Raw genomic sequence first — 23,547 nt, forward strand, 5'->3', positions numbered from 1 at the left:
ATAGCTCTGATTTGTAGAAGGTGCAATGGAGTGGTATCAGGTAAATGCATTTAATTAACACAGCTTCAGCTAAACCTGTTCATTGAAAAGGGAGGTAGGGAGAGAACTTACAACTCAGCATTAGATGGGATGGTAAACTTGCTGTGCTGTTTGTCAATCCCAATGAGGAGATGGTAATTCTAGGTCTTGATGTGGGCTTTCTGTGTAGCATGCTTCCTAAAATCAAGCAACAGTTATCAGGCCTTATGTAATCAAGATGGAATAAGCAACACTTTTAGAAAATATTCATTTCAATTACTGAAGATGAGTAGGTTTGTAAGACTTATTCATCTTCAAAAACAGAAATATTTTAAGGTGAAGTATAAATAAGTGGTTAGTGAGTAAATTTGTTCTAGTGGTAGGGTAGGAACTGATAAGTATGGTTTTTGGAGAGAGGGGTTGTCACACTTTACCTGGTGCCTTCCTAAGGAGTTTCCTTGATTATTATTTTTATTCTCTGTGTTATTTTTTCAACTTTTTATTATGAAAAGTGTCAAACATATGGAAAGGTGAAATATGACGGCAATGAACACCCACTGGCTGGAATCAACAATCACTAACATTTTGCTCTACGTATCTATTTATATATGTCTATGTATGTATCTATCTATAGCTGTTTGTGCAGTTTGGATTTGTTTTACTAAGCCATTTCAATTGCAGATACCATTACCCTTCACTTCTAAATACTTCAATATATGTGTCCTAAGAATAAGGTTTTCCTACATTACTGTAACATCATTACCAAACCTAAGAAAGTTACTAATAATTCCCCATTTCCTAAGACTCATTCCATATTCATATTTCTGCAATTGTCTTTTATAGTTGGTTCCCCCCAAAATTATTCAAAAGTTATGCATCACATATGTTTGGATTTTTTTTAAATGTAATTGAGGATTTTATGATTTTATTTTGTTACTATGCTTTTTAGTCTTTTTTTATTCTCAAATACCTCCCTCATCACGATCCCCCCTGTTTAAAATGACATTGACTTTTTGAAAAGACCAGCCCAGTTGCTTATGGAATATATCTCACATTTAAGTTTATCTGATTGCTTCCTTATGATGTCGTTTAACTTATTCCTCTGTCCTTTATATTTATAAATTGGTAAGTCTAAAGGCTTGGTTTGTTTGAGGTTATACACTTTGGGGCAGGAAAACATCCTAAGGAATGCCAGCTACTTGGCACTGGGGGGCACGTGAAGAGGTACAAAGCAGTAGGTTGTTATGCTGACTCAAGACAGGTTAGATGTTTATGGGAGCCCAGTCTCTGAGTGAGGAGCAACTCCACTGTAGAGTCCTTGATAGATAGTTTTAATTAATTAATTAATTATTGTCAATCACCTTTCCCTAATTTTTTAAAAATTTTAATTTCAGTGTAGCTATCATACAGTGTTATATTGGCTTCAGGCCTACAATCTAGTGATTCAGCACTTCCATTCATCATGATAAGTGTACTCTTAATCTCCTTCACCCATTTCATCCTCCCATCTCCCCTTCCACCTCCCCTTTGGTAACTGTTAGTTTGTCCTTGGTGGATATTTTAGAGCTCTTGGCAAACAATACAAAACAAAACAAAAAAACAAACAAAACCACAGGCACTTGTTCTACTACCTCAAGAAAAGGGCTAATTAATGAGAGAATATACAATTGCAGGAACCCAGGATTTCTCTCTCTGGTCGGTTTCATTCTTCCTTTCTCTACCTTCCCCTTCTGATGCGTAGGTCTTGCTCCCAATGTCTTCTCCATGCATGTGGCACTTTGGGCTGGTCTGACCCAACCTGCTGGGATATTTCAGCAGCTTGCTCTCCTACAGCCCACTGGGTAGTCTCAGGTGCCCCATCCCCAACTCCCTGAGAAAACTCTGATCACATCAGCTCATCTTTCTTGGGCTGGGCCTCACAAGTGGTGGGCAGGCTGCTGGCCAGTTCTTAGAAGGGCTTCCTTCTTCCTTGGTCCAGTCATGTGTGGCTAGAAAGTCAGGGTCAAATGGATCTGCTGTTCACCAGTTTGGGCAAGGGACGAACTTCACTGAGACTCAGAGTCTTCACCTGAAAATGTATCTAGCTCATAGGGTTCTGATAAGCAGTAAATGAAATAATGTATATCAAGTATTTAACACTGGGTGTATGACATAGTAAGTGCTCAATAAATACTTTTCCCCTCTTGGCTACCACAGCTTTTATCTTATGTTCACTCAGGGGGGAACTGTGGGGAAAGTGGGGCCAATTCCCTGGAAAGAAAATGTGGGAAAAATAGAAAAATACCCCAAAACATTTCTAGGATAGTAGAAGAACTTTCCATTTATCTACTATTTTTCCATGTTATAGAGTGATCATCTCAGGCCCTGGGTTGTGGGAGACTGAGTCTGGACCATTTCTTCTTCGCATGTGTTGTGCCATTAAACAAAGAAAGACATACTTGATGGATATAGGAATATGCACTGATTTAGAGGGAGGAAAGAAAATTTCTTACATAAAAAGCTATTGAACGAATTTCAAATGTAGTCTGCATATATTCTTGAACATTCTACTGTATTTGTTCTGATAGGTGTTGGCTTACAGTAATTCAAATCTTATGTATCTTGTGAAGTTTGGCAGTGGATTTAGTTCTGAATTTATTTTGCTAGCATCTCTCTACACAGGCTGTCTCTCTGTCCTGTCACAGACTGGTACATCGAACTGGCTGTTCTTGGCTTCTTAACCACGGTACCTTAGTTGCCCAATGAAAATATCCAACAAATGTCGACATTCTTCTCATGTTTGTGGTTTTGATTGCATTTTTATATGTGGGAAAAATTAGCATCTTGTTTTGAAGATTAAAGAAGATTATTTTGATATTGAGAGAACATTTGAAATCATTGACCTCAGCAGGTCAGTCTAAGGATTGGAAATTTTTCAAAGTGTTGTTTTTCACCTACAGATTTAATCAGCCTTTTTAAAAGTGGTCATTTGGGATGCTAGTGAGGGTGCGATAGGATGGTGTTCAGTGGCATTGTTACTTGATCATCATTCTGGAAAGCTGTTTGTGTTAAGAACCATAAACATATTTATGGCCATTGGCCCAATAATTCCACTTCTATCCTATAGAAGTCGCTGGACATGTGGATTAAGATTTATGCACAAAAGTGTTTAGTGCAGCTATCATTATAATGATAGGAAAAAGTAGAAAAAGTCTAAATGTCCAATAATGTGGGACAGTTGGTGTGAATTGTGTTTTATTCATATGAGCATGTATTATGCAGCCATAAGGGGATGTTGTGGAAGAGTGTTAGTCAGTGAAAATGTTTATTATGTTTTTAAAAGCAGGAAATAAAATTGTATATACGGTAATGATCCTGTTTAAAAAAAATTAAACATGCTAAAATATTAATAATGATTTCCTCCCAGTAAGTGAGTTTGAAGTGACATTTTTTCTTTGTTTTGTTTCGGCTTTTCCAAGTTTCTACAGGGTGTGTGCATATGTAATTTTCATAATCAAGAAGAGAAACTGAGGTGAGAAGACAGATATTTGAACTGTAATTTTGAAGTGGAGTTTTAGGTTTTTAGGTTTAAGGATAAAAATCATCCTGACAGGCAAGAGGAATAAATCTAAGTCAGAAATTCGATGATTTGGCCTAAATCCCGTGGTTACTTAAGATGGAATTTTAAAATAAGGCATCTGTTTGTGGAGGAGTTTCAAATGTGAGAACTGGACGAAGGTGAACTTGGAGGAATTTTGTCTTCCTTTTCTAATGTCAACAACAAATCCATAAATCTTACTTGGATATTTGAGAGGGGAGGAAAGCCCCTTAATAAGGATGAACACTGTGTACTCAACCAAGAAGGAAATCATCCCCAAAGAGTTAATATTCCAAAGAATTAATAGGTAACTCAATTGCATCTTACTAAGTTGGGGTACATTATTTTGATGGGTTCTGAATGATAGCTTGGGAGAATACTTTAGAATGCCACTTTTGGAAAATTAGAGAAAAATGCTTAATACGGCAGCCTGCGTATTCTTTCTCTTTGGTTTCGTTTATTATTGAAACTCAGAGGGCTACAGATTGCAAAGTTGGCTTAGTAATTTTGGGGTCAAAAAGATACTGGCTTTTTAAAAATACCCTTCACCCCAAGTATGTTTCCTGTCTTACAGCTTGTGTAATTAAAAATCAAACGTGTTTTTCTTGGGCCAAACCTTTGCCAGGCATTAATACATTTATCACCAAATTCTAAAACGTCTCAGGGAAGGGAAAACCTTGAGTTTTAGACTGGAATAGTCCTTTCAAGTCTGCATTATTGATACAAATGGCCAAGATTTGATGTTCTTGAAACACAATAAAACCTGCTGCTTATTCTTACAGTCTTGATGTCATGTCTTTTTTCCTTCTTTTAAAACTGTGCTCATCTCATTATCCAGAGTGACTAAGAGGCCCTGCATATGTGTCACTAAAATACTTGTCCTCAGTTCGCTCTTCCTTTTGTCCTGATACCCTTTGCTCAGGAAGTGACTTCTCCATCTTGTTTCACGAGTCATTCTGACGTGGTTCACCAAATTCCCTCCATTGACCATGCCTCCTACTTGAACTTCATCCCTCTACTTTAATAAATGCTCATTTCCCTTCCTTGTCCACTTGTGTTTTATTTTGCTATTTTAGGGTTTTGGTTTAAGGGCTAATATTACCTATTATATCTCTTATGTGTAATTTTATGTTATTTGGTGGTATCAAACTTCTTTAATATATTAAGAAATATTTCCGCTACCCAACTCAACAGGCAAATGTCAAAAAGTGCATAAAAGTGGACAAGTAGACAAGAACAGGAAAGAAAATCCCTACTGTGAGGCAGTAAACAATGTAAGTCAATTAATTTGGTTTTATGAGCTCTAGTTACTTATTCTAAAAACTGATAGATATCAGTGTTTTAGAAACACATGTGTGTTTCTGCAAGAAGTAGGAAGTTGGCATTCTCCCCTCAACTGCCTTCTGCTTCTTACCCTTGATTCTGGTTTTATTTCTACAAGAATTCAATCGCAAAAGTCTCTGGCTTGGCAATAGAAGGAGATAAAAACATTTTTACCTGTTGTTAGTTGTGTTTATTTAAACAAACTTATGCAACTATTGTTGCTTACAGTCACTGGGCTTATTTCTGCTGGCCTGGCAGGGTTTATGTTGGCAATGATGAAAAGATGCTATCAGCAATTCATTGTGTACTGTTTGCATAACGGGACAGGGCAGCCAGCTCCAGCCGGTTTTTAAAAAATGCATCGGATTAGTTGAATGATTTTATTAAGGTGCCTGTCTGGTTGGGAAGATGCAGTCTGTGACTGTTGACGCCACACTCAAGTACCTGAGGGGCTCCAGCCACAACTGATGGGCTGGGTTCATACGTTACTCAGTTTCTAGAACATGACTGCACCTGCAGTGGGTTGGCCACACTGCTGAAAGGGAGACAGGCATCAGTGAATGAGAACACTGGCAAAGGCAAGATGCTCAGCTATGTTGTCCTTTGATGCCTCAGGTCCTTTGAACCTAAGAGGATCCAGGGCTATTCCAGAAACCACCAATGAGATAACTTGGAAACAAGAACTTTAAAGATATCTAGTGCTTGAATTCTTTGTTCTTAGAATGAAAGAGCTCAGCACCATGACTATAGAAACACAGAAAATACGAATTTTTTTCAGTCTACTTCAGCTACTCGCACGTCTCCTAGCAAAGGTTCTCAAAGTGTGGTCCATGGGGCAGTAGCAACAATGGCACCTGGCAGCTTGTTAGAAATGCAGAATCTCAGGCCCCACCTCAGACCTCAGAATCTGCATTTTATCAAGATCCTCAGTTGATGTGTGGCACATGAAGGTTTGCAGATTCAGCTTGCAGATACCATCAGCTCAAGTAGAGATTTCATGTGAAAGTCTTTGGTCAGGATTCGAGGTGATGGAAATTGACATGCAGTTTGTCCTCAGTCTCTACTAACAGAAAGTAGAGCCAGGGTGAATTCCAGTTAACCTGTATCCGGGACTCTAGCCACTTAGTACAAATCCTTCTGTGATTGGGACATAGTAAAAGAGGCCAGAGGTAGGGTTGAAAATTATGGTATCGCCCACTCCCCTCAATATACCCTCCTCCCGCACCTGGGAGTACCCAAATCATAGTATTCTTTGTGAATGGAAAGGTCTTCCCGGAACTCTTTCTCTAATGCAGACGCTGTATTTTTTTTTTCTTCTCATCGTGTGCCTTTTGCTGATCTAGTAGGTGTCCTATGTTGTCCTGGGGAGCAGAGCCACCACACCCTGACATGTGACTCATAGGCAAGACAGCAGTGTGTGATAAAAGAGGAGGGGGGTCCATTCCACCTCTGGGCACCGAGGCCCATGTGTTATGTAATGCATTTCCTGCCTTTAATTATTTACCGGTCTTGCCCTGCCTGTCCTCTGTCCCGGCTGCTGTTCGCTTTGTTCTGCAACAGACGAATTTGACCTCTCCAGGGTTTAAATCCCACTCAACCCTGGCCATTTCTCGGCATGGCTTTTCCTCAGGTGGCAGTTCGCTGGGGCAGAGGCATATTTTCCAAACCCCGCTGTGGCCCAGTGCTTCAAGTATGTCTTCATATCGAGAGAGATTTGGGCAGAGGCTAAGCTGATTACAGGGCTCAAGTGAGGCCCTGAGCACATTTCAGATTGGGAATGCAAATTGTTGTGTGCAATAATTACAGTTTGTGCCATGGCCCTGCTTGGCCCCCGTGGTCATTATCCTGGTGCAGAATAAGCAGCTTTGTGCTCTTAGAGTGGGAGGTAATGAGGGGGAGAGTGGCACTTGAGGGACATTTAAGGGTCTGTCCCCAAGTCTGAGTGGGTGTAGGACAGATCCAGATGTGTGTTGGGGTGCCACCACTGACACACTCTGTGACCCATGGGCCAGGAGCTCTCTGAGCCTCAGTGCCCTCCAGTCTTGGCCTCAGGGAAGGTTGCCCTGGTGATGAGATGATGTTGATGTAATTGGCACTCACCGTGGTGCCTGGCACATAGGAGGTGGTGATCGAGGGGGAGTTTCATTGTTTACCAGGTGCCATAAGGGCAGAGATCTGTGATAGGCAAATACACATGCTTCTTAAAGGGTGATTCCCATGCACACATCAGTTACCCCCTCTTCCTGCAGAGGGACTATGGTGCATCCTTTTCATGCTTCACACGTCTGCAGAATTGACAGGGGCTTAGAGCGCTGGCTCTGAGGGTCGGACTTCCTGCAGGTCAGTCTAGCTGTGTGCCCTTTGGTGATTTGATTAACATCTCTGAGCCACGGGTTTTTTTGTTTGTCAAATGGACATCATAATTGTATGCGATTCACAGTGTTGTTGGGGAGATTATCTGTGAAAAATGCCTGTAAGGTTGAGCACCGGGGCTTGGCTCAGAGTATGAAGGGGGTACTATTGTTATCCCCTTTGCAAGATAAGGGAATGAAGGTTTTAAGGGCTAAGTGACTCTCCCAAGCCCGTGGCCCAGAAGTGGTGGAGCCTGGACTCTGGCTCAGCAAATGGTTTGGTTCCACGTTAGTGTCGCTGTCACTCTGCCTCAAGGTGTGCAGAAATCACCGCACAAATACTGCCCAGCCATCCGCTCCCAGGCCTCCACTCCTCAGACCCCTCATTTTTGTTGACAAATTCTTTTAAAAAAAATTATCTGTTTTAGAGATTGAGAGAGAGTGGCGGTGGGGGGAGGAGCAGAGGGAGAGAGAGAAAATCCTCAAGCAGATTCCCTGCTGAGTGCAGAGCCCGGCGTGGGACTTGCTCTCACGCCGAGATCATGACCTGAGTGGAAAGGAAGAGTCGATGCTTAACTGTCTGAGCCACCCAGGTGCCCTGACAAATTCTTTCTTAAATTGGGTTAAAGTAGATCATGGTAATATTATTATATTACTCTATTATATAATGTTATGTATAATATGTTATATAATATTAAAATATTAATTTATATTGCCTTGTGTCGTGGGTGCTCTTACTCTTAGCATCTCCATCTAACAGATGAGAAAATGGAGGTACAGAGAAGTAAATTGCCAGAGGTCACATGGTAAGCATAGCACTGGGATTTGAACGGGTTGTTTGGCTCGGACTTCCTATTCCTGACCCCAAGCTACACTGCTTGCATTGATTTCCACAGTCTACTTTCCAGATACTGTGCCCTTGCCCCCTTGGCTGGCCTCAGGGTTCCCAGACCTCTTTAGCCGCAAACTTAGCGGACTGTTTCCTAGGGCCTGTCACCGTGTGCTTGGCCACACCTGGCCTCACAGGGTGGTTCTGGCGATTCCTCTCCCAGCCCCCAGGTGCTTATTCAACACAGGAGGCCATTTGTGCCTCAACCTTGTACATTCTTAAAAAAAAATAAAAATCAGCCTTTCGTTTTAATGACACAACCCAGAGATGAGGTTCCTATTATCACGCTGGGGGAATCTGGGCAGAGGTGATTGGAGCTGTAAAGTCAAGTAGCAGGGGAATTCCTTCTTTTCTCCATAAATTACTGACACGAGAGCTCTGTGTAATTTCACATCATGGGAGAGAATGGCTGTGCTTAACTCCTGTTGGGAGAGGAAATTTATCTCACTTCTCATTCAGCAAGGAGAGGGAGTTAGGAAGCATAGAAATGGAATTTTGTTATTGCTGTTAAATTCCTGGCTTTTAGCTAATATATTTATGTACTTTAACAGAGGAAATAAGGTACTAAGACATACCGCCAGGATTATATAGTCATGGCCATTATATAGTCATGGCCATTCTTGACAAAAAGAATTCATATCTGGTCGTGTATCTGTTCTTGCTGAAAATCTTGCTCTCGTTCCCTGTTTTCCACAGGGAAGACCTGGAATTTCTCCCTTGGCTGCAACCTTCTCTTCTCCCAGCCCAACCACCCCATGCCTCCCGTGGCCCTTTGAACATCTCCTCACCTCTCCTCTTCACTGTGGCTCCCCTCCCCTCAGCCTGGCAAAACCTTACACATCCTTAATGAACTGCTCGAATGGCTCTTCTCCTGGGGGGACCTGAGAATTGTCCCTGGCTGCTTCCTCAGTGTTCCTGGTATTCCAAGGCCATGGAACATGACAGGATGAGCAGCAAACATTGTTTGCAGGTCCTGCATTCCCTCTGGCCCATGAGTTCTCCGGTGGTATTTTTGTATGCCCAACACTTTGAGCACAGAGCAGGACACTTTTCTGTTGAATGAAGGACCCCTGCTCCCTCTTTACACATGCCCAGCTGCATTTCTTTCCTAAGCAGGGTCTGGGGATAATAGAATACCAGGTGATAGAGCTGGAACACCAAGGCTATCAGCTCCATGAGAGTGGGGTCTGCCCTTTTGCTTCAGAGTCTACCCTGTGGTTAATGTTCATTTAGTTGCTGTCAGACCACTGCCTGAATGAGCACTGTGGTGAGGAGCCCATGTTGCAGACCTAGATTCAAATCTCTATTCCATCACTGCCAAGCTTGGACACCTTCCTTAACCCCTCTGAGCCTGTGTCCTCCTCTATAAACTAAGAATAATAAAAGTACCTATCTCACAATGGTCATAGAATTAAATGTTTAATGTCTGGTGCATAGCAAGCCCCCAATCAGTGGTGGTTGCTAAAGTTATTAATAGATGAATTAATCACAGGATGTATGCTAGAAGGAGAACCATCAGGGTGTCATGAGAAAGGATAAGATGGTGAGGTGGGGAGTGCGATGCTTTAGGCAGCTTAGTCAGGGAAGGTTTCCTGTAAGCTGGGACCAAACTATGAGAGAGATGCTGCTGTAAGGTGAAGATCTGGAGGAGAAGAGCTTTCTGGAGAGCAAGTGCAAAGGCCCTGGGGGCAGGAAAGAGCTTAATGAGGAACAGAAAGTGTGATTAGAGCTTGGGAGTTGGGAGGAGAGTAGAATGAGATAAGAGCTTAAGAGGGAGACAGGGGCCAATTGATGCAGGGCCCTGTGGACCAAGGGACCCCGTGTTTGTATTGAATTTGAAATGTGAAAGAAGCCATTCAGTCCTTATGCTCAGAATCATTCTGCGGGATGCGGTTCTGGACTACTTAAACTTTAGCCTATCCTGTGGTTCTGTGTGTATGAACTAACCCCTAGCAATAAAATCCAGTTCTGATTGATTTAAGCAGAAGAGAAATTTATTACAGGATATAGGAAGCTCAGAGAATTTCGGAAGGATTAGGGAACTGGGAACAACCTCAAATTACACCACCAAACATTTCCTACAAGCACAACATTGCTGCCACTGCTGGGCGGGTGTAGATAGCACAGTGCCAACTAATGTGGCTTCTCAGTTTCCCTTATTGCTGCCCCCCCCACCCCCAGCAAGAATAGCGTCTGTAGTGTCCCTGCTCTTTGCATACCAGCTTATGTTGCCACATCTGGGGAGTATGTGATTGCCTGAGCCTAGTTCATGCTCTCCTGCCCTAGCTACAAGGGAGGCTGGGAACGAAAGTGTGTGGCATCCTTATCTCTTTTGGTAGAACATGGGCTCTTCTTCATGAGTTGGGGCTCCCCTAAACCTAAGGAGACGGTTGAACTGCAGAGTATCCAGAGGGTTAAATGTCCCTCACAGAGACATGTGGAGTAAGTGACTCATGGAGTCCCTTGGCCTTAACAGTTTTCACCAGTAGGTGAAAGACCTAAGACTTTAAGAAAGACCAGACTGCCTTCCTCTTAGACAATGATTTAAGAAAAATAGCGCCAAATTTGGAAGCAGCTATTTCTTGGTCTGTTGAGAGGCTAGGAACTTTTTTTTTTAATTAGTTTAGTTCGTGCAGGTGTGTGGGGTAGCATGTTTACCCCATGTTTATCACAGATTGGCATTCCTGTTGGAAATGCCTTAGCCATTGTCAGGCCTTATAATTGCTTCTCGTTAGGGCCACGTGGGGCTTATTGTCCAAGATTTTGCTGCAAAGTTTATTGTTTATCTTACACGGTCTCCAGGAAGTTGCATGCGGAAATCTCTGAGCCTTACCAGGAAGTTTGACTTAAAGGGACAGCATCCCGGGCAGAGCACTAGCTGGGAGAAGGCTCCGAGCTTCCAACCAGAATCCGCGTCCCTCCGGTGGCAGCTGGAAGCCTTTTCTGAGTATCCACTGCTTGGTTTGCTGGTTTCCAGTGTTTGGGTGATTCCCTTCTGATTCTGATTTAAGGAAAAAAGTGTCCGTATTTACTCTTCAAGTACACATGGATACATACCAACCAAAATAAAACAAAAAACTACTTTCACTGTGATGTAGGCAGAATAAATGCTCTGAGTCACAGGTGCACACACGCTTTTTCAATCTCTTGTTATTTTCTTGGGGGGCGTATTTTCATAGGAATCTTGAACTTTTTAGATAGACAGGGATTTCAAGGAAGTCAGCATTATAACATTGAAAAAGTAAATGGGTGGGGGAGCGCCTGGGTGGCTCAATTGGTTAAGCATCTGACTCTTGATTTTTGGCTCAGGTCATGATCTCAGGGTTGTGAGACTGAGCCCTGCGCCCGGCTCTGTGCTGGGCATGGAGCCTGCTTAAGATTCTCTCTCCCTTTCCCTCTGCCCCTCCCCCCCACTTCTATCTCTCTCCCTCTCTTAAAAAAAAAAAAGCAAAATAGAACTTAAGCTTTTACCCCCTTCATATTTTTGTTTTCTCTGTTGGAAGGAAGAAGGGAAATGGGAAATTGCAAACTTCCATTGTCTTTTTCTTATTAGATATCTAGTTGACAGCTCTCATTCAAATTAGGGTAAAAATCAAATTATTTCAGATTTGGTACCAACTTTTCAACTTGCTAAGAGGAACATTTTCTGCTTGAATAAAAAAAAAAAAAACCCAAGAAGTTATTACTGGGTTTTTTTTTTTTTTTGGCTTAAAAAAATTTTTTTTAAGATTTTATTTATTTATTTGAAGAGAGAAACACAGCGAGAGGGAACACAAGCAGTGGGAGTGGCAGAGAGAGAAGCAGGCCTCCCCCCGAGCAGGGAGCCCGATGTGGGGCTCGATCCTAGGACCCTGGGACCACGACCCGAGCCTAAGGCAGACGCCTCAACGACTGAGCCACCCAGGCACCCCAAAAATATTTTATTATGGAAAAATTTAAACTTATGCAAAAATAGAAAGAATAGTGGCCCCCAATGTTTCCATCATCTTTAGTTCTGCTTTTAAACACATGTTTCGGTTAGATTCCTATAGACCTCTCTACAACCCCGTGAGGGATAATGGAATCATTATTCCTGGTTTACAGATGAGGAAACTAAGGGTCAAGGAAGTTAAGGGAGTTACCAGGTCATTCAACTAGTAAATGGCAAAGCCAGAGATCACAGAGCTACTCTATCAATTGACTGTTCATCATTCCAGCCGGCCCGTTGTTCCCAGAAATTATCCTTAAGGAGATATCCTGAACTCAAAAATAAGGATGAGAAACTATTTTGTAAAAATGATTTCTGCTCTTGTTACATATTTTTATCTCAGAAATTCAGTTTGTCAAAGGTTGTTCTTTGAAATGAGCAAATGACTGTTCAAAATCCTCCTGAGATATTCAGGTGTTAGGAATACCACCCCCCTTCATAATTCACATTTTCCATTTCCAATCAATTTTGACAGTAGAATGCCAAATAGTAATTCTCATTTCCAAGTAAGGAAGCTCTCTGGCTGATAGATATCAGCTAATCAGTTTTTAAGCCTTTCTTTTTCCTAAGAATTGGGCAGAGGTCAGCAACCCACTGGAGTTTCACTCTGAACTGATAGTATAACAAAGAGACCTTGATGGTCCTTTGAAAAAGCTGTACTCAGGGTGTCCGTGTTCCTGAGCAATAAATCGGAATGGGCTTATTCGCTACACCCCCGTCTGCTCCCTGTGGAAATGCTTCAGGCTACCCTTGCTTGTGTTCATAAAGGAGGGGGAACCCTAGGGTGCTGCTTCATCACAGCGCACATCGGAAGGCAGCTTTCCCTGTTTCTGATTCGCTTTTTAAAATAGCCTCCTGCTTGTCGGTTGCCAAAATAATGTGAGGAATTTGATTATAAAAGTTCAGATCTGTTTAGAGAGAAAAAATACAGTGCTCAAGCTATTGCTCGTAACAAAACCAGCAAGATAAGCCCTCAAGATTAGCCATGATTAGCAATCTGTTGAGACTTCCATGTTCGAGCCTCATTTATTTTTAGTTCTTGTGTTGAAACCATAGATGAAAACTTTTCTATTTATTCATTCTTGACCTTGGGCAGCCAGGTTTGCTCCACATTCTTCTCATCATTTTGTAATCTTGTTGAGCTGGGATATTAAGCAGGGCTCTAGAAGAGCATCAACATTTTCAAATGGTCCAAGTCATTTGAGTTAAACCGTCTTGCATACAAGCAGCCCTGGCCTGGAACGGGGTCTGGACCCCCCATTTGTTGATGATTCATGGGAAAAGGGGCAGAGTAGTTGTTCAAGTTTTGCTTGGATTAACCATACTTCCAGCACTGAGGAGTAGATATGAAGACATTTGATAAGAATGCATGACCGCAAGTAACTCCCAGGCTCAAAATACTTTGAAGCCCTTTTTATTTCTCACTGACTTGCCTTGCATGATGCCTTTCTGACAACCTAGTAACACCAGTGGGTATTACTGTACCTCCCCTCTCCACCACAACATAAATTTTTTTTTAAGTCTTACTTGAATTTGACAGTAGCATCCAAAACCAAAAGATCCATGAAATGATTTTCTGACACTGGAATCTTGGTTAAATCTCTGTGCAGTACACTATTTTAAGTTGCCATCCCTACTGCCATCCCATTTTCATGAGATTGTTTCACCACCTAGTTTTCAATTCAGGTTGTGGAATTATTTTAAAATGTAAAGTATCATGGGCACCTAGGAGACTCCGTTGGTTAAGCATCCGACTTTTGATTTCCACTCAGGGCATGATCTCAGGGTGGTGGGATCGAGCCCCATATTGGACTCCATGCTCAGCCGGGAGTCTGCTTGAGGACTCTCTCTCTCCCTCTGCCCCTCCCCCCATGTGTGTTATTTCTCTCTCTCTCTCTTTAAAGATTTATGTATTTATTTATTTGAGAGAGAGAGAGCACAAGAGCAGGGTGAGGGGCAGAGGGAGAAGCAGACTCCCTGCTGAGCAGTAGTCTGACATGGGGCTCGATCCTGGGACTCTGGGATCATGACCTGAGCCGAAGGCAGATGCTTAACCATCCAGGTGCCCCCCCCTTCTCTCTTTAAAAAAATTTTTTTTTAAATAAACAAAAATGTAAGGCATCGAATGGAATATGGTCAAAGACCCTGAAATTCCCAGCCAACACTGAGCTTTTGTGAAATCTATGTCTTCTTAGGTACAAATAAGAAAGAGACTCAGGAACCAGAATAAAATTCACATGGCAAAAACCACCGTTAGTCACCAACTTTTAGTGAAGTAATTCTACTGAAATCTCACCATTTCGTTTTATGTACATGAACTTCTCCCAACCCTGATGAATATGTTTCTTATAATATTTTTGGTGAGAAAACTGCTTGAAACTTCTCAACAGAAAAGTACGGTGAAATATATCGAATAACAGTGCAGGAAACACATCCCGTTGAGTCCCAGGGCCAAAAGGAAGCATGTGGTGGCACCTTAGCTAGGTCCACATTTTGGCACTAGTGTCTTCTGCGTACAATAAGAATTCGCTAGCAATGTGGTTATTTAACCAGATGTGGGGAAACAGGGGCCAGTTTTTGCATTATAGGTGCCTTATGGGTATTTCGCCATTATAAATATATAATGATTCAGCTCCACACACTTAGAGAAAAATATTATACCTCAAGAACCTACGCCCCCAGAATTTCATAGGGTTTTTTTTTTTTTCTTTTTAACGTTTCACCCTGATCTATGTAGAATTTATTTTGCACAGTGTGAAGTAGGGCTTTAAAAGGAGGCTTTTCTTTCCAAGAAATGAATTATCCCATTTGTTAGCTATCCTTCTCTCCTCCTGTGGTTTGCAGTCCAACATTTGCCATATGTCAAGTTCCAGAATATCCTGGGGCAGGTTTCTGGCTGTCTGTTCCAGGGGCTGTATGCTTGCAGCAGGAGCTTGGAGTCAGCCCACCCAGGCCCCACTCCTGACCCTGCCACCTCTAGGCCCTCTTGGGCAGGCTCCTGCCACCGTTTGAGACGCCATTTTAAAAAAATCTGTACAGTAGAGATAACAGTGAGGCTTATCTCAGGACACTTGTGAAGGTCAAATGAAAAACTGCATGGCAACTCCTATTAAAACATCAAAAGTCTGCAGTCACCGTTTATGGTTTTAGTAACTGTGTCTTTAGGATGTTTTAATATCTGCACACAGGTGCACTTTCATCATGAATGATGCTCTCAGTGGCGGCAGAGTTAAGAGTAAGTAACTGGGAGGCAACATTTCAAGTTCGTCTCTCCTGTTTGCAGAAAGTTCACAGGCGAGGGGCTGATGAATTGGGTACTTCCATACCGTGGGATGTGCTGCCGTATGGGTCTAAAACGTGTATGATATAGAAGGATGCTCTGGATGTTAAGTGAAAAAAGCAAGTGGTAGAACAATGTTACCATTCCAGTTTTGAAAAATATAAATTAAAAATAAAATGTTGTACACAGCAACTTGTGTGTGTTTAGACAGAAGGAAATGTGTAGAAGGATTGCCAAACTGGTGGCTCTTGGGTCGTATCCAGCCAGCAACTGTGTTTTGTGTGGCCTGTATAGCACTTTTTAAAATGGTGGATTCGTTGCCAGCATTTAAACATTGTGAGATTTTACATATAACCTGGGATTTCCAGCTTCTCTTGAAAAACTGGAATGTCTGGTAACCCTGGACCAGTAGTCCCTTGGGACCCCTGTAAGCTGGAACTTTGGGCCAATACTCTCAGGGGCACCCCAGGGCCCACCCAGGCTTTTCTTTCAGGTACCTGACCCCTGGCCCTGAAAGCATTTGGGTTTATAACCCCTCTATGTATCGCTGGCTTTGACATGGGTGACTCTGGCAAATGGGTTTGGGGTGGAGAAAAAAAGCAGGGCCTTTGGGAAGACTCACTTTTTACACTATATATTTCTGTATGGTTTGAATGTATTAATACCCTGTTACTTTTAAAATTGAAAAATTAGTAGAAAAACATATTTGAATACTTGGTTGTGTCCTAGGTGCCCTGTAGAGAAAACCCACATTCCTGTTCCTTTATAAGCTTTCATTATGAAGCTAAAAATGAACTTGAACTCTGCATGGCAGGAGCCTCTGCTTATTGAAATGTTCCATCAAGATGCCCTCTGCGTGGACCAATTTCATTACTGGAGTTCTCACTTCTGGTCAAAGCAGGGATGTCAGAGGAGATGGCCATGCCCTGTTCCTTCCTTCCTTTTCTCCTGCCAGGGGTATCTGCTGGCTCTCTGACCCGTGTTCCCTCCTTCATGGCTACCTGCCCTGGGACCCGCTCAGTTTCACCTCTTCCACGAAGTGCTACAGCCCACGGGTTTCGGTTCTTCTTTCTCCTTCATAGTCAGCAACCAGAAGTCAGGCTTAATCATTCTTGGATTAGCTGATGTGAATGTGCCCTTCCTCCCCCAGAGAAGAAGTAAAGTCTAGTGATCATCGTACGTTTCCTTTGGACTCTCATTGGGGGTGATCCTGGCCTCGGCTGCTGGGGCTCCATTCAGTGGCGTGTTTGAAAATCCTCCAGGGGAGGAGCGGCTGGGCTTATGGGAACCTCCACTGGCCCTCGGGAGATGGGCTTTCTTCATTAGCTGAGCTGTCTCTAGAGCTGGCTAATCTCAGCTTGTTTATAGGCCTGAACGAATTCAGGCCTCTTTCTGTGCAGGAGGCTAGGGTGAGAGGCCTTTTTAGGGATGCCTACTCCCCCACCCCAACCAGCCACCACCTACCCCAGGCTTGCTTTGTGGGGAATCAGGCTTTTGGGCATAGGGGATCCCAAGGATGAGCTGAAACCCACCTTCTGTGGGCCCTGCTGTTTTTTGGCGCGCATTGCCGAGGGTTTCCTGAGTGCCAGACCTGGTAGGTACCACGTGTGGGCTTTGAGGTGACCCAGATGGTGGCCTGAAAGGGCTGAGCCTTTTTCACAGTCATTTCACTTCCTTCTTTCTCCAAACAGGACCCCTTCAAGCTCTTTGAAGCAAGACCCAAGTCTGTCGGGGAACAGTGCTTTCAAAGCATTTGCTTTTCTTGCAGAGTACCCCGTGGGCCTGCACATTCCTGCTATTGCCTTTGCCAATTCTCCTGCCTAGAAAACCCCTCAGATTCTACCCATGTGTCTCTTGCTCTAAGAAGCCTTCCCAGATTTTGTCCCCATAAAAAAATGTGTTGGTCGGGCTCAGTTATTTCTTGGCCCCTCAATACTCTTATTGCAAATCCCGGCAGCACCTCTCCGGCCATCGGTGGTTCATCCTTGTGCTTCCAGAGCCTGGTGTTTTCTTCTGTAATGCCTGCAGGGCACAAGGCACTCTTCCGAGGCGCTTGTTAGGGGCCAGGTCACTGCCCTGAGCGGATGGGGAGAGCCTGCTTGCTTGGATGCTCTGGAGTCCCGTCTTAGATGGAAGCTTGTTCCCTCTTTGCTGGGTCCCCCACTTTACTCAGGGCTCAGACAAGTCAAAGCTCTTAAAAATCTGGGCATTTGTAAAACAGCCCCGGGAGACTTTTGCCTAAATCTTTGCAGCTAAAATTTGCCAATCAAACTACACCATCAGAAAACTAGAAACTAAAAATAAATAATTGAAAGCTGCGCTGAAGTTATGTCTCCTTGGATTTGAGACCCACCTCTACCATATAAGGAGGGTGAGGGGGTTGAGTTGTCTGTGCAGAGGGGATGAACAGGCCATGGTTTTTGCCTGAAACCTTGCAGGTCTCTGTGAGACAATCTATCTCACCCAAAGAGTCTGGGTTTTGTAAAAGGCAGGTGAGCCGGGCAAGGTGTTCATTCTGGTGAGATCCCGTTTCATAAAATGAGAAATGTCAGCCATGAGTTATTTCCATAATAACTCTGAGAAGAGCAGTGAGGCCTTTTGTGATGCACGTCAAAAGCTGAAAGGTAGGTTTCCAGAGGCAGCTATTTTGAAGGGGGCTCTGAAGAGGAGATTTGCCTAAGAGAAAAAAAGAAACAGATGAGTGTGGTGTTCACCACCACTCTCATTTATGGAGTTGCTATGAACTTGGGATTCAGTGAGGGCTCTGTGTCCTGGGCAGGGCCGCTGGCTCTACTGATTCCCCTCTGAACAAAGTTCTCCTGGCATCCCTTCTCTGTCTCATGCCGATGGCTGGGTTTGGGTCTGCAGAGCTCCAGACTTGAAGCCTGATGTCCTAGCAGCGAGCTCTGTAGAGCTGCCAGAGTGCCCGGCATGGCTTTAGGTGGGGACCCGGTGAGCGTTGTGTGTTTCCTCCAGACTGGGGATTGCCAGCCAGACACTGGATTTCTGGTGTGCCTCTCTCTGAATGCCCAAAGGCACAGTGCCCTGAAAAAGCAGCAGCGGGTGAGGAAACCGCCGGAGGTGGGGAGCTCTTGGCTGGTGTGGTCTCAGCTTCTGACACTTATAACTGATGGCCCCCTGTCACTTCCTGTCATGCAGCCCAAGTGGCGGGGAGGAGTTCCTCCAGGGAAACCATGCTCTGCTCAGCTCAGAGAATCCCGTCTGCCGGGCTCCGTGGCAGTTAGGGGCGGGGGACTCCGCGTGGATGAGGCCGGAGCGCCCCATGGTTTGGTGCTGCTTCTTTGTCCGGGCTCAGGTAAGCTCCCTGCGGCAGAGCCAGGGACAGACGGGCTGCCCACTTCCACCCATGCCTGCCTGGGCGGTGCCAGGAGCTGAGGTGCGGGAGGGTGAAGCTGCCTTGCACCTCCCAAGCAAATGGGCAGGGAGCTGCTGTTAAAAACACCTGGGATGATGGAGAGGGGACTCCTGTCTCTTTAGTGTGGATCAGAAAAGAGCTGCGTGGTTGTGTTTAAGACCACAATGGTTGCTTGGTTGGAGATGGTGAGTTAAGTGAGTGCCTAGCTGTTAGCGCTTCCTTTAGCTTCTGTGATTGGAGGAGAGAGAGAGAGTGTGTGTGGGGGGGAGCGGGGGCGGGGAGGGTGTCTTTCACTCTTTGTTTCACGATGCTAGTATTTTAATTTTTATAAGAGATTTGGTTTTCAGTTAATCAAGGGGAAAAAAGGATGCATCTGCCTTCTGGTGTTTTTTGTTTGGGGAGTTTTTTAAAGTCACAAAGTGGATTTCCAAGACCTTTTCTTCTCCTTTGGATTGAAAGATGGCTGAAATCAATTTTGGAAGTTCATTCTGCTTGGAACAGCTTTTTCGTAGGTTTCCTTAGAGTGAGTCTTGTGTTGTGAATGTGTTCATCATTGAGAAGATGAAGTCGGATATTATTATCAGGGGAGATTCAGACTCACTGGTGTTCTCATTCATGAGTGTTGGTACCTGGTTTGGTTATGTCTGAAGGAATGGCTGAAAATGTTGCATGTCAATGGGCTGAAGAATGGTTAGGAAGCCTGAAGGTTACTCCCTCTGTCCCTTTTGTTTGTGGGTGGGTGTTAAAGCTTTGGATAAGCCACCCCTATTTTCCAAAGAAAGTGTCCATTGCTTTTTCTGTTCCTCTCACCAGAATTCTGAGACTGATTTTTGTAATGCTAATTCCAACTCTCATACATGACCATTCTAGACATACATTTTTAATCTTTTCATGTGATTTGGATGGTTTTATTGTCTTTCTCCTTTCCCATCTGACTCATCCAGCTGTTTACTCACCTGATAATCATTTTTGAGTCTTTGAGATAAAGAAATTGACAACATTTAAAATGACTTACTACAATTTAGTGATAGTTAATACAACATAAATGAAAAATAATACACTAGCTAACATTTATTAGATACTTTCCACCTGAGTAAGCATTTGACTCCCGTTAGTTCATGAAATTCCTACAACACTATAGAGTTGGCTATTATTACTATCCCCATTTCTTAGGTGGTAAACTGAGATTTAGAGAAGATAAATAATTTGCCCAAGGTCACCTACCTGGGGAGCGGTGGATCAGGCTTTAAGCTCAGGCAGAATGGATCCAGAAATGACATTCTTAGCTATTAGGTGCTGCATGAGGATTTCAATGATGGAGCCCTTTCTACATCGCCTGTCACCTGCAGCATCTTCAGTAATACTTTGCTTTCCTATCCTTTGGCAAATCAGCCTGTTTTGGTTGATGTTTGCTATCGTCCAATTAGTGGCTACCTAGACAAATCACTACCTTTTCTGGACTCAGTTTCCTACCTGTCAAATGGAAGTTTCTCTAAACTCATTTTAGTTCTGATAATGAATCTAAGGTATGCAAATATCTTGCACAAAAAGTCAAACATAGTTCTCATATCTTTCCTATCTCCAAGTTAAATGAGTACATTTAAACATACATTTCCCAAGGATATCAACTGGAACTAAAAATGTAATTGGCTGGGTGGCCATTGACCTTTATTTTGCTCTTAAAAATATTACTGAATACATTTTTATGTCTCGGTTCTGAGAGTCTCCAGAGAAAGGATCTAGAGGAATTGGGCCTGGGTGTGGGAGGTGAGTTGGTAAATGGATGTGGTGGAGAGAAAGGGAGGGGAGAAACACTTCAAAGATCTCATAAATCCATCTTCTGAGATTTGGCCAAGGGAGTTCTGTATAGGTGGAGAAATGCTAGGATGTAATGATTGAGGGCATGGGTTTTAGGACCACACAGATGTAGGTTTGCGTCCCAGCTTTGCCTCTTACTAGCCATGCAATCCTAGGCCTGTTACCAAATGTCTCTCAGTCTGTTTTCTGCTCTGCAAAAAATGGGGATGATAAATAAGTGTCTACTTTATAGGATTGTCATGAGGAATAAATGAAATGACCCATAACCGTGCCTCGCACAGAGCCAGCACTCAGCAAATGTGATCCACGTCCCTGGTTTTGTTGACCGCAGACTGTTGGTGGGCACCAGAGACACGAATCCTGAGTGTGTAAAGACTTAGCCGTGCCAGGGCTGTGAAACATCTATCCACAAAGATGAATGTGACCCTGGTTTGATTTTGTTGAGGGAAGGAAGCATATTCCACAGAAGGTCAGTACTTCATTTTAAAGCCCGAATTCCAACCATGTTTTGTTTTTTTTTTTAAAGATTTTATATATTTATTTATTTGACAGAGAGAGACACAGCGAGAGAGGGAACACAAGCAGGGGGAGTGGGAGAGGGAGAAGCAGGCTTCCCGCGGAGCAGGGGGCCCGATGCAGGGCTCGATCCCAGGACCCTGGGATCATGACCCAAGGCGATGGCAGACGCTTAACGACTGAGCCACCCAGGCACCCCTCCAGCCATGTTTTTACAGCTTGCCCAGAACGCCAAGTGGGAGCCATGAAAGGGGAAGTTGATTCAAACCAGATTCTAAAAAGGCCTCTCTTGATAGAACACACAGAGATATGGCTTGGAGAGGGCGAGGTCAGGGTGGTGACCCCCTGTGTCCACCCAGACAGAAACAATGGGTGACTTTAGGACCTAAATATAGGCTATGTGGATGTCACTTAGGGAAAACCAGTTCCCGATGCTGACCGGGTTGGGCGGGTCTCTTGGGAAGAGCTCCGGAAGCAGCTCCTGTGTGACAAAACCCTTGCTCTGTCAGCCCTCTTTTTCTGGATAATTCTGTCCATATTGTAGCTTCTTCGCATCTGTTGAGCATCTGCCTCTGATTGGCAGCCTTGTTTATGTCCCCATCTCTTCCCTTCCAAGTCTTCCTTGTGGTGTTTACCACCTCTCCCCCTTGTTTCTTGCAGACCCCACCCAGCCCTTGCCAGAAACTGCAGGTGCGGTTGCCATGGTGCTTGCTTCTCGTGGGGCAAGGATAGTTGCTTGCTGGGAGTCAGGAGTTTGGGGTTCAAGGCCTCGGTTTTGCAGTTCACCTTGGGCAATGCTGAACCTCACTGGGTACCAGGTTCTCCACTGGAGACATTGCTCTTAAGAACCTGGATCCTGGAGCTTGACTGTCTGGGTCCAAATCCTCACTGCCACTTGACCTTGGGCAGGTTCTTTACCTCTCTGGGCCTCAGTTACCTCACCTGCAAAAACTGGAGATCATGGTAGTACCTGTCTCAGTTACCATGAGGACTTTATAAAATAATACCTGTGAAACCGTTAAAACAGTGTATCTGTGTCAGTGCTCAGAAATGCTAGCTATGATTGGGGCTCCAGGGTGGCTCAGCTGGTTAAGCATCTGACTCTTGGTTTCGGTCGTGCAGTTACTAAATGCTGTAATGTGTTTCCTAAAATACATTATAATAAATGCGTCCAGATCTACTGCATGTGGGCTGAAGTGATGTTGTGTCTCTCCCCGTACACTTCCTGCACTTTGAGGGACTGCAGCATCTGAGACCCAGGTTGCTGCCAGCTACTGGTGTCCACAATGCTCATCCCACCAAAATGAATAAAGTCAACCCGTCCTTTCATTCATCAGGCAGTGCCTGAGAACCAGCCTTGTGCCCGTCTCTGTGCCAGGTGCTGAAATGCCCAAATTATGGGTCTTTGTAGCCTTTTCTATCTTCTTTGAACGGGACATTACCAATCCAGAGAAAATGGGGTAGAGAGAGACACGAAATAATCTAGTTGCTGAAATCCCTCCTTAATGAGAAGTAAGAGAAGTCAAGGCCACGCTCGGCCTGAAATCTCTGGATGTGGGTCAAGGAGGCCGTCTCAGTCAGCTTTTGCTGAGTAACAACCACCCCAGCTCAGTGGCAAACAATAACAAGTATTTGTTCTTATATTCTTCACTGTGCAGGTTGATGGGGGCGGTCTGTCCCACATGGGTCCATTAGCTACCCATATGTAATATTCTTCCCCTGCAGAGGTCAGATGGTCCCAGAGGAGCAAGCAGGAATATAGGATATCCCTTAAGGCCTAGGCTCAGAATTGGTCCACTGTCCCTTCCACCCATATTCCATTGGTCAGAGCAAGTGAGAGTACCAAACCATGGCGGTCAGGAGAGAGCATAGAAGTTTGCTGAAGAATAAATTAATCCACCACAGAGATCATCACTATTTACTCATTCAGCCCACATTTGTGTGGGGCACTCTGCCATGTTGGGGGAGGATAAATATAGTCACAGTAAATGATGAAGATAATGAGGACATCTAGCCCAAGGCCTGGCATGCTGTAGGTCCTAAACAAATGTCTAATGGATGAGTATCTGTAGTACCTCTCGAGTGCTGACTAGTGATGAGTATTTCATAGAGGTTATCACCTTTTATCCTCCAAACTCTGGTGGGGCAGGTGCAATCATCCCAGGTCAAACAAGCAGGATACTATTTTGGCCTGTTAAATGCATATAATCAAGATCATCCCTGATGTGGGGAAAGAGGCAGGGTTTACACCAAAAAGGCTCCAGTTCAAATCCCTCAAGCCCTTGTTCCCATGCACTTTGTGCACTGCCTTGGGTGCTACTCTTTAAGCACCCATCACATACTAAGAATTTAGTTAGCATGGTACCTGGCCTATCATCATTTCTCTAAATCCCTAGCCCTCTGCTTTTTGGGAGGTCACATGCATTTTGGAA

At 43.9% G+C, this 23,547-nt stretch overlaps 1 protein-coding gene across 2 annotated transcripts in view; it reads left to right on the forward strand.

Moving 5' to 3' along the window:
* The window catches only part of ARHGEF3 (Rho guanine nucleotide exchange factor 3), a 309,795-nt gene that overhangs the window by 119,646 nt on the left and 166,602 nt on the right, over positions 1-23,547 (forward strand). Inside the window, exon 1 of one of the 2 annotated variants that reach the window (XM_028110363.2) lies at positions 18,576-18,721. The exons of the other annotated variant lie outside the window; for it this stretch is intronic. Within the exon in view, the coding sequence (XP_027966164.2) occupies positions 18,671-18,721 (51 nt within the window). The 5' untranslated portion in view covers positions 18,576-18,670. Of the gene's footprint in view, positions 1-18,575; positions 18,722-23,547 lie in introns of those variants that run through there. 2 annotated transcript variants of the gene reach the window in all.

This window comes from Eumetopias jubatus, unplaced genomic scaffold (assembly GCF_037043125.1).
Source record: "Eumetopias jubatus isolate StellerSeaLion01/CBP00866 unplaced genomic scaffold, mEumJub1_p1.0 scaffold_1, whole genome shotgun sequence".
NCBI classification, from domain to species: Eukaryota; Metazoa; Chordata; class Mammalia; order Carnivora; family Otariidae; genus Eumetopias; species Eumetopias jubatus.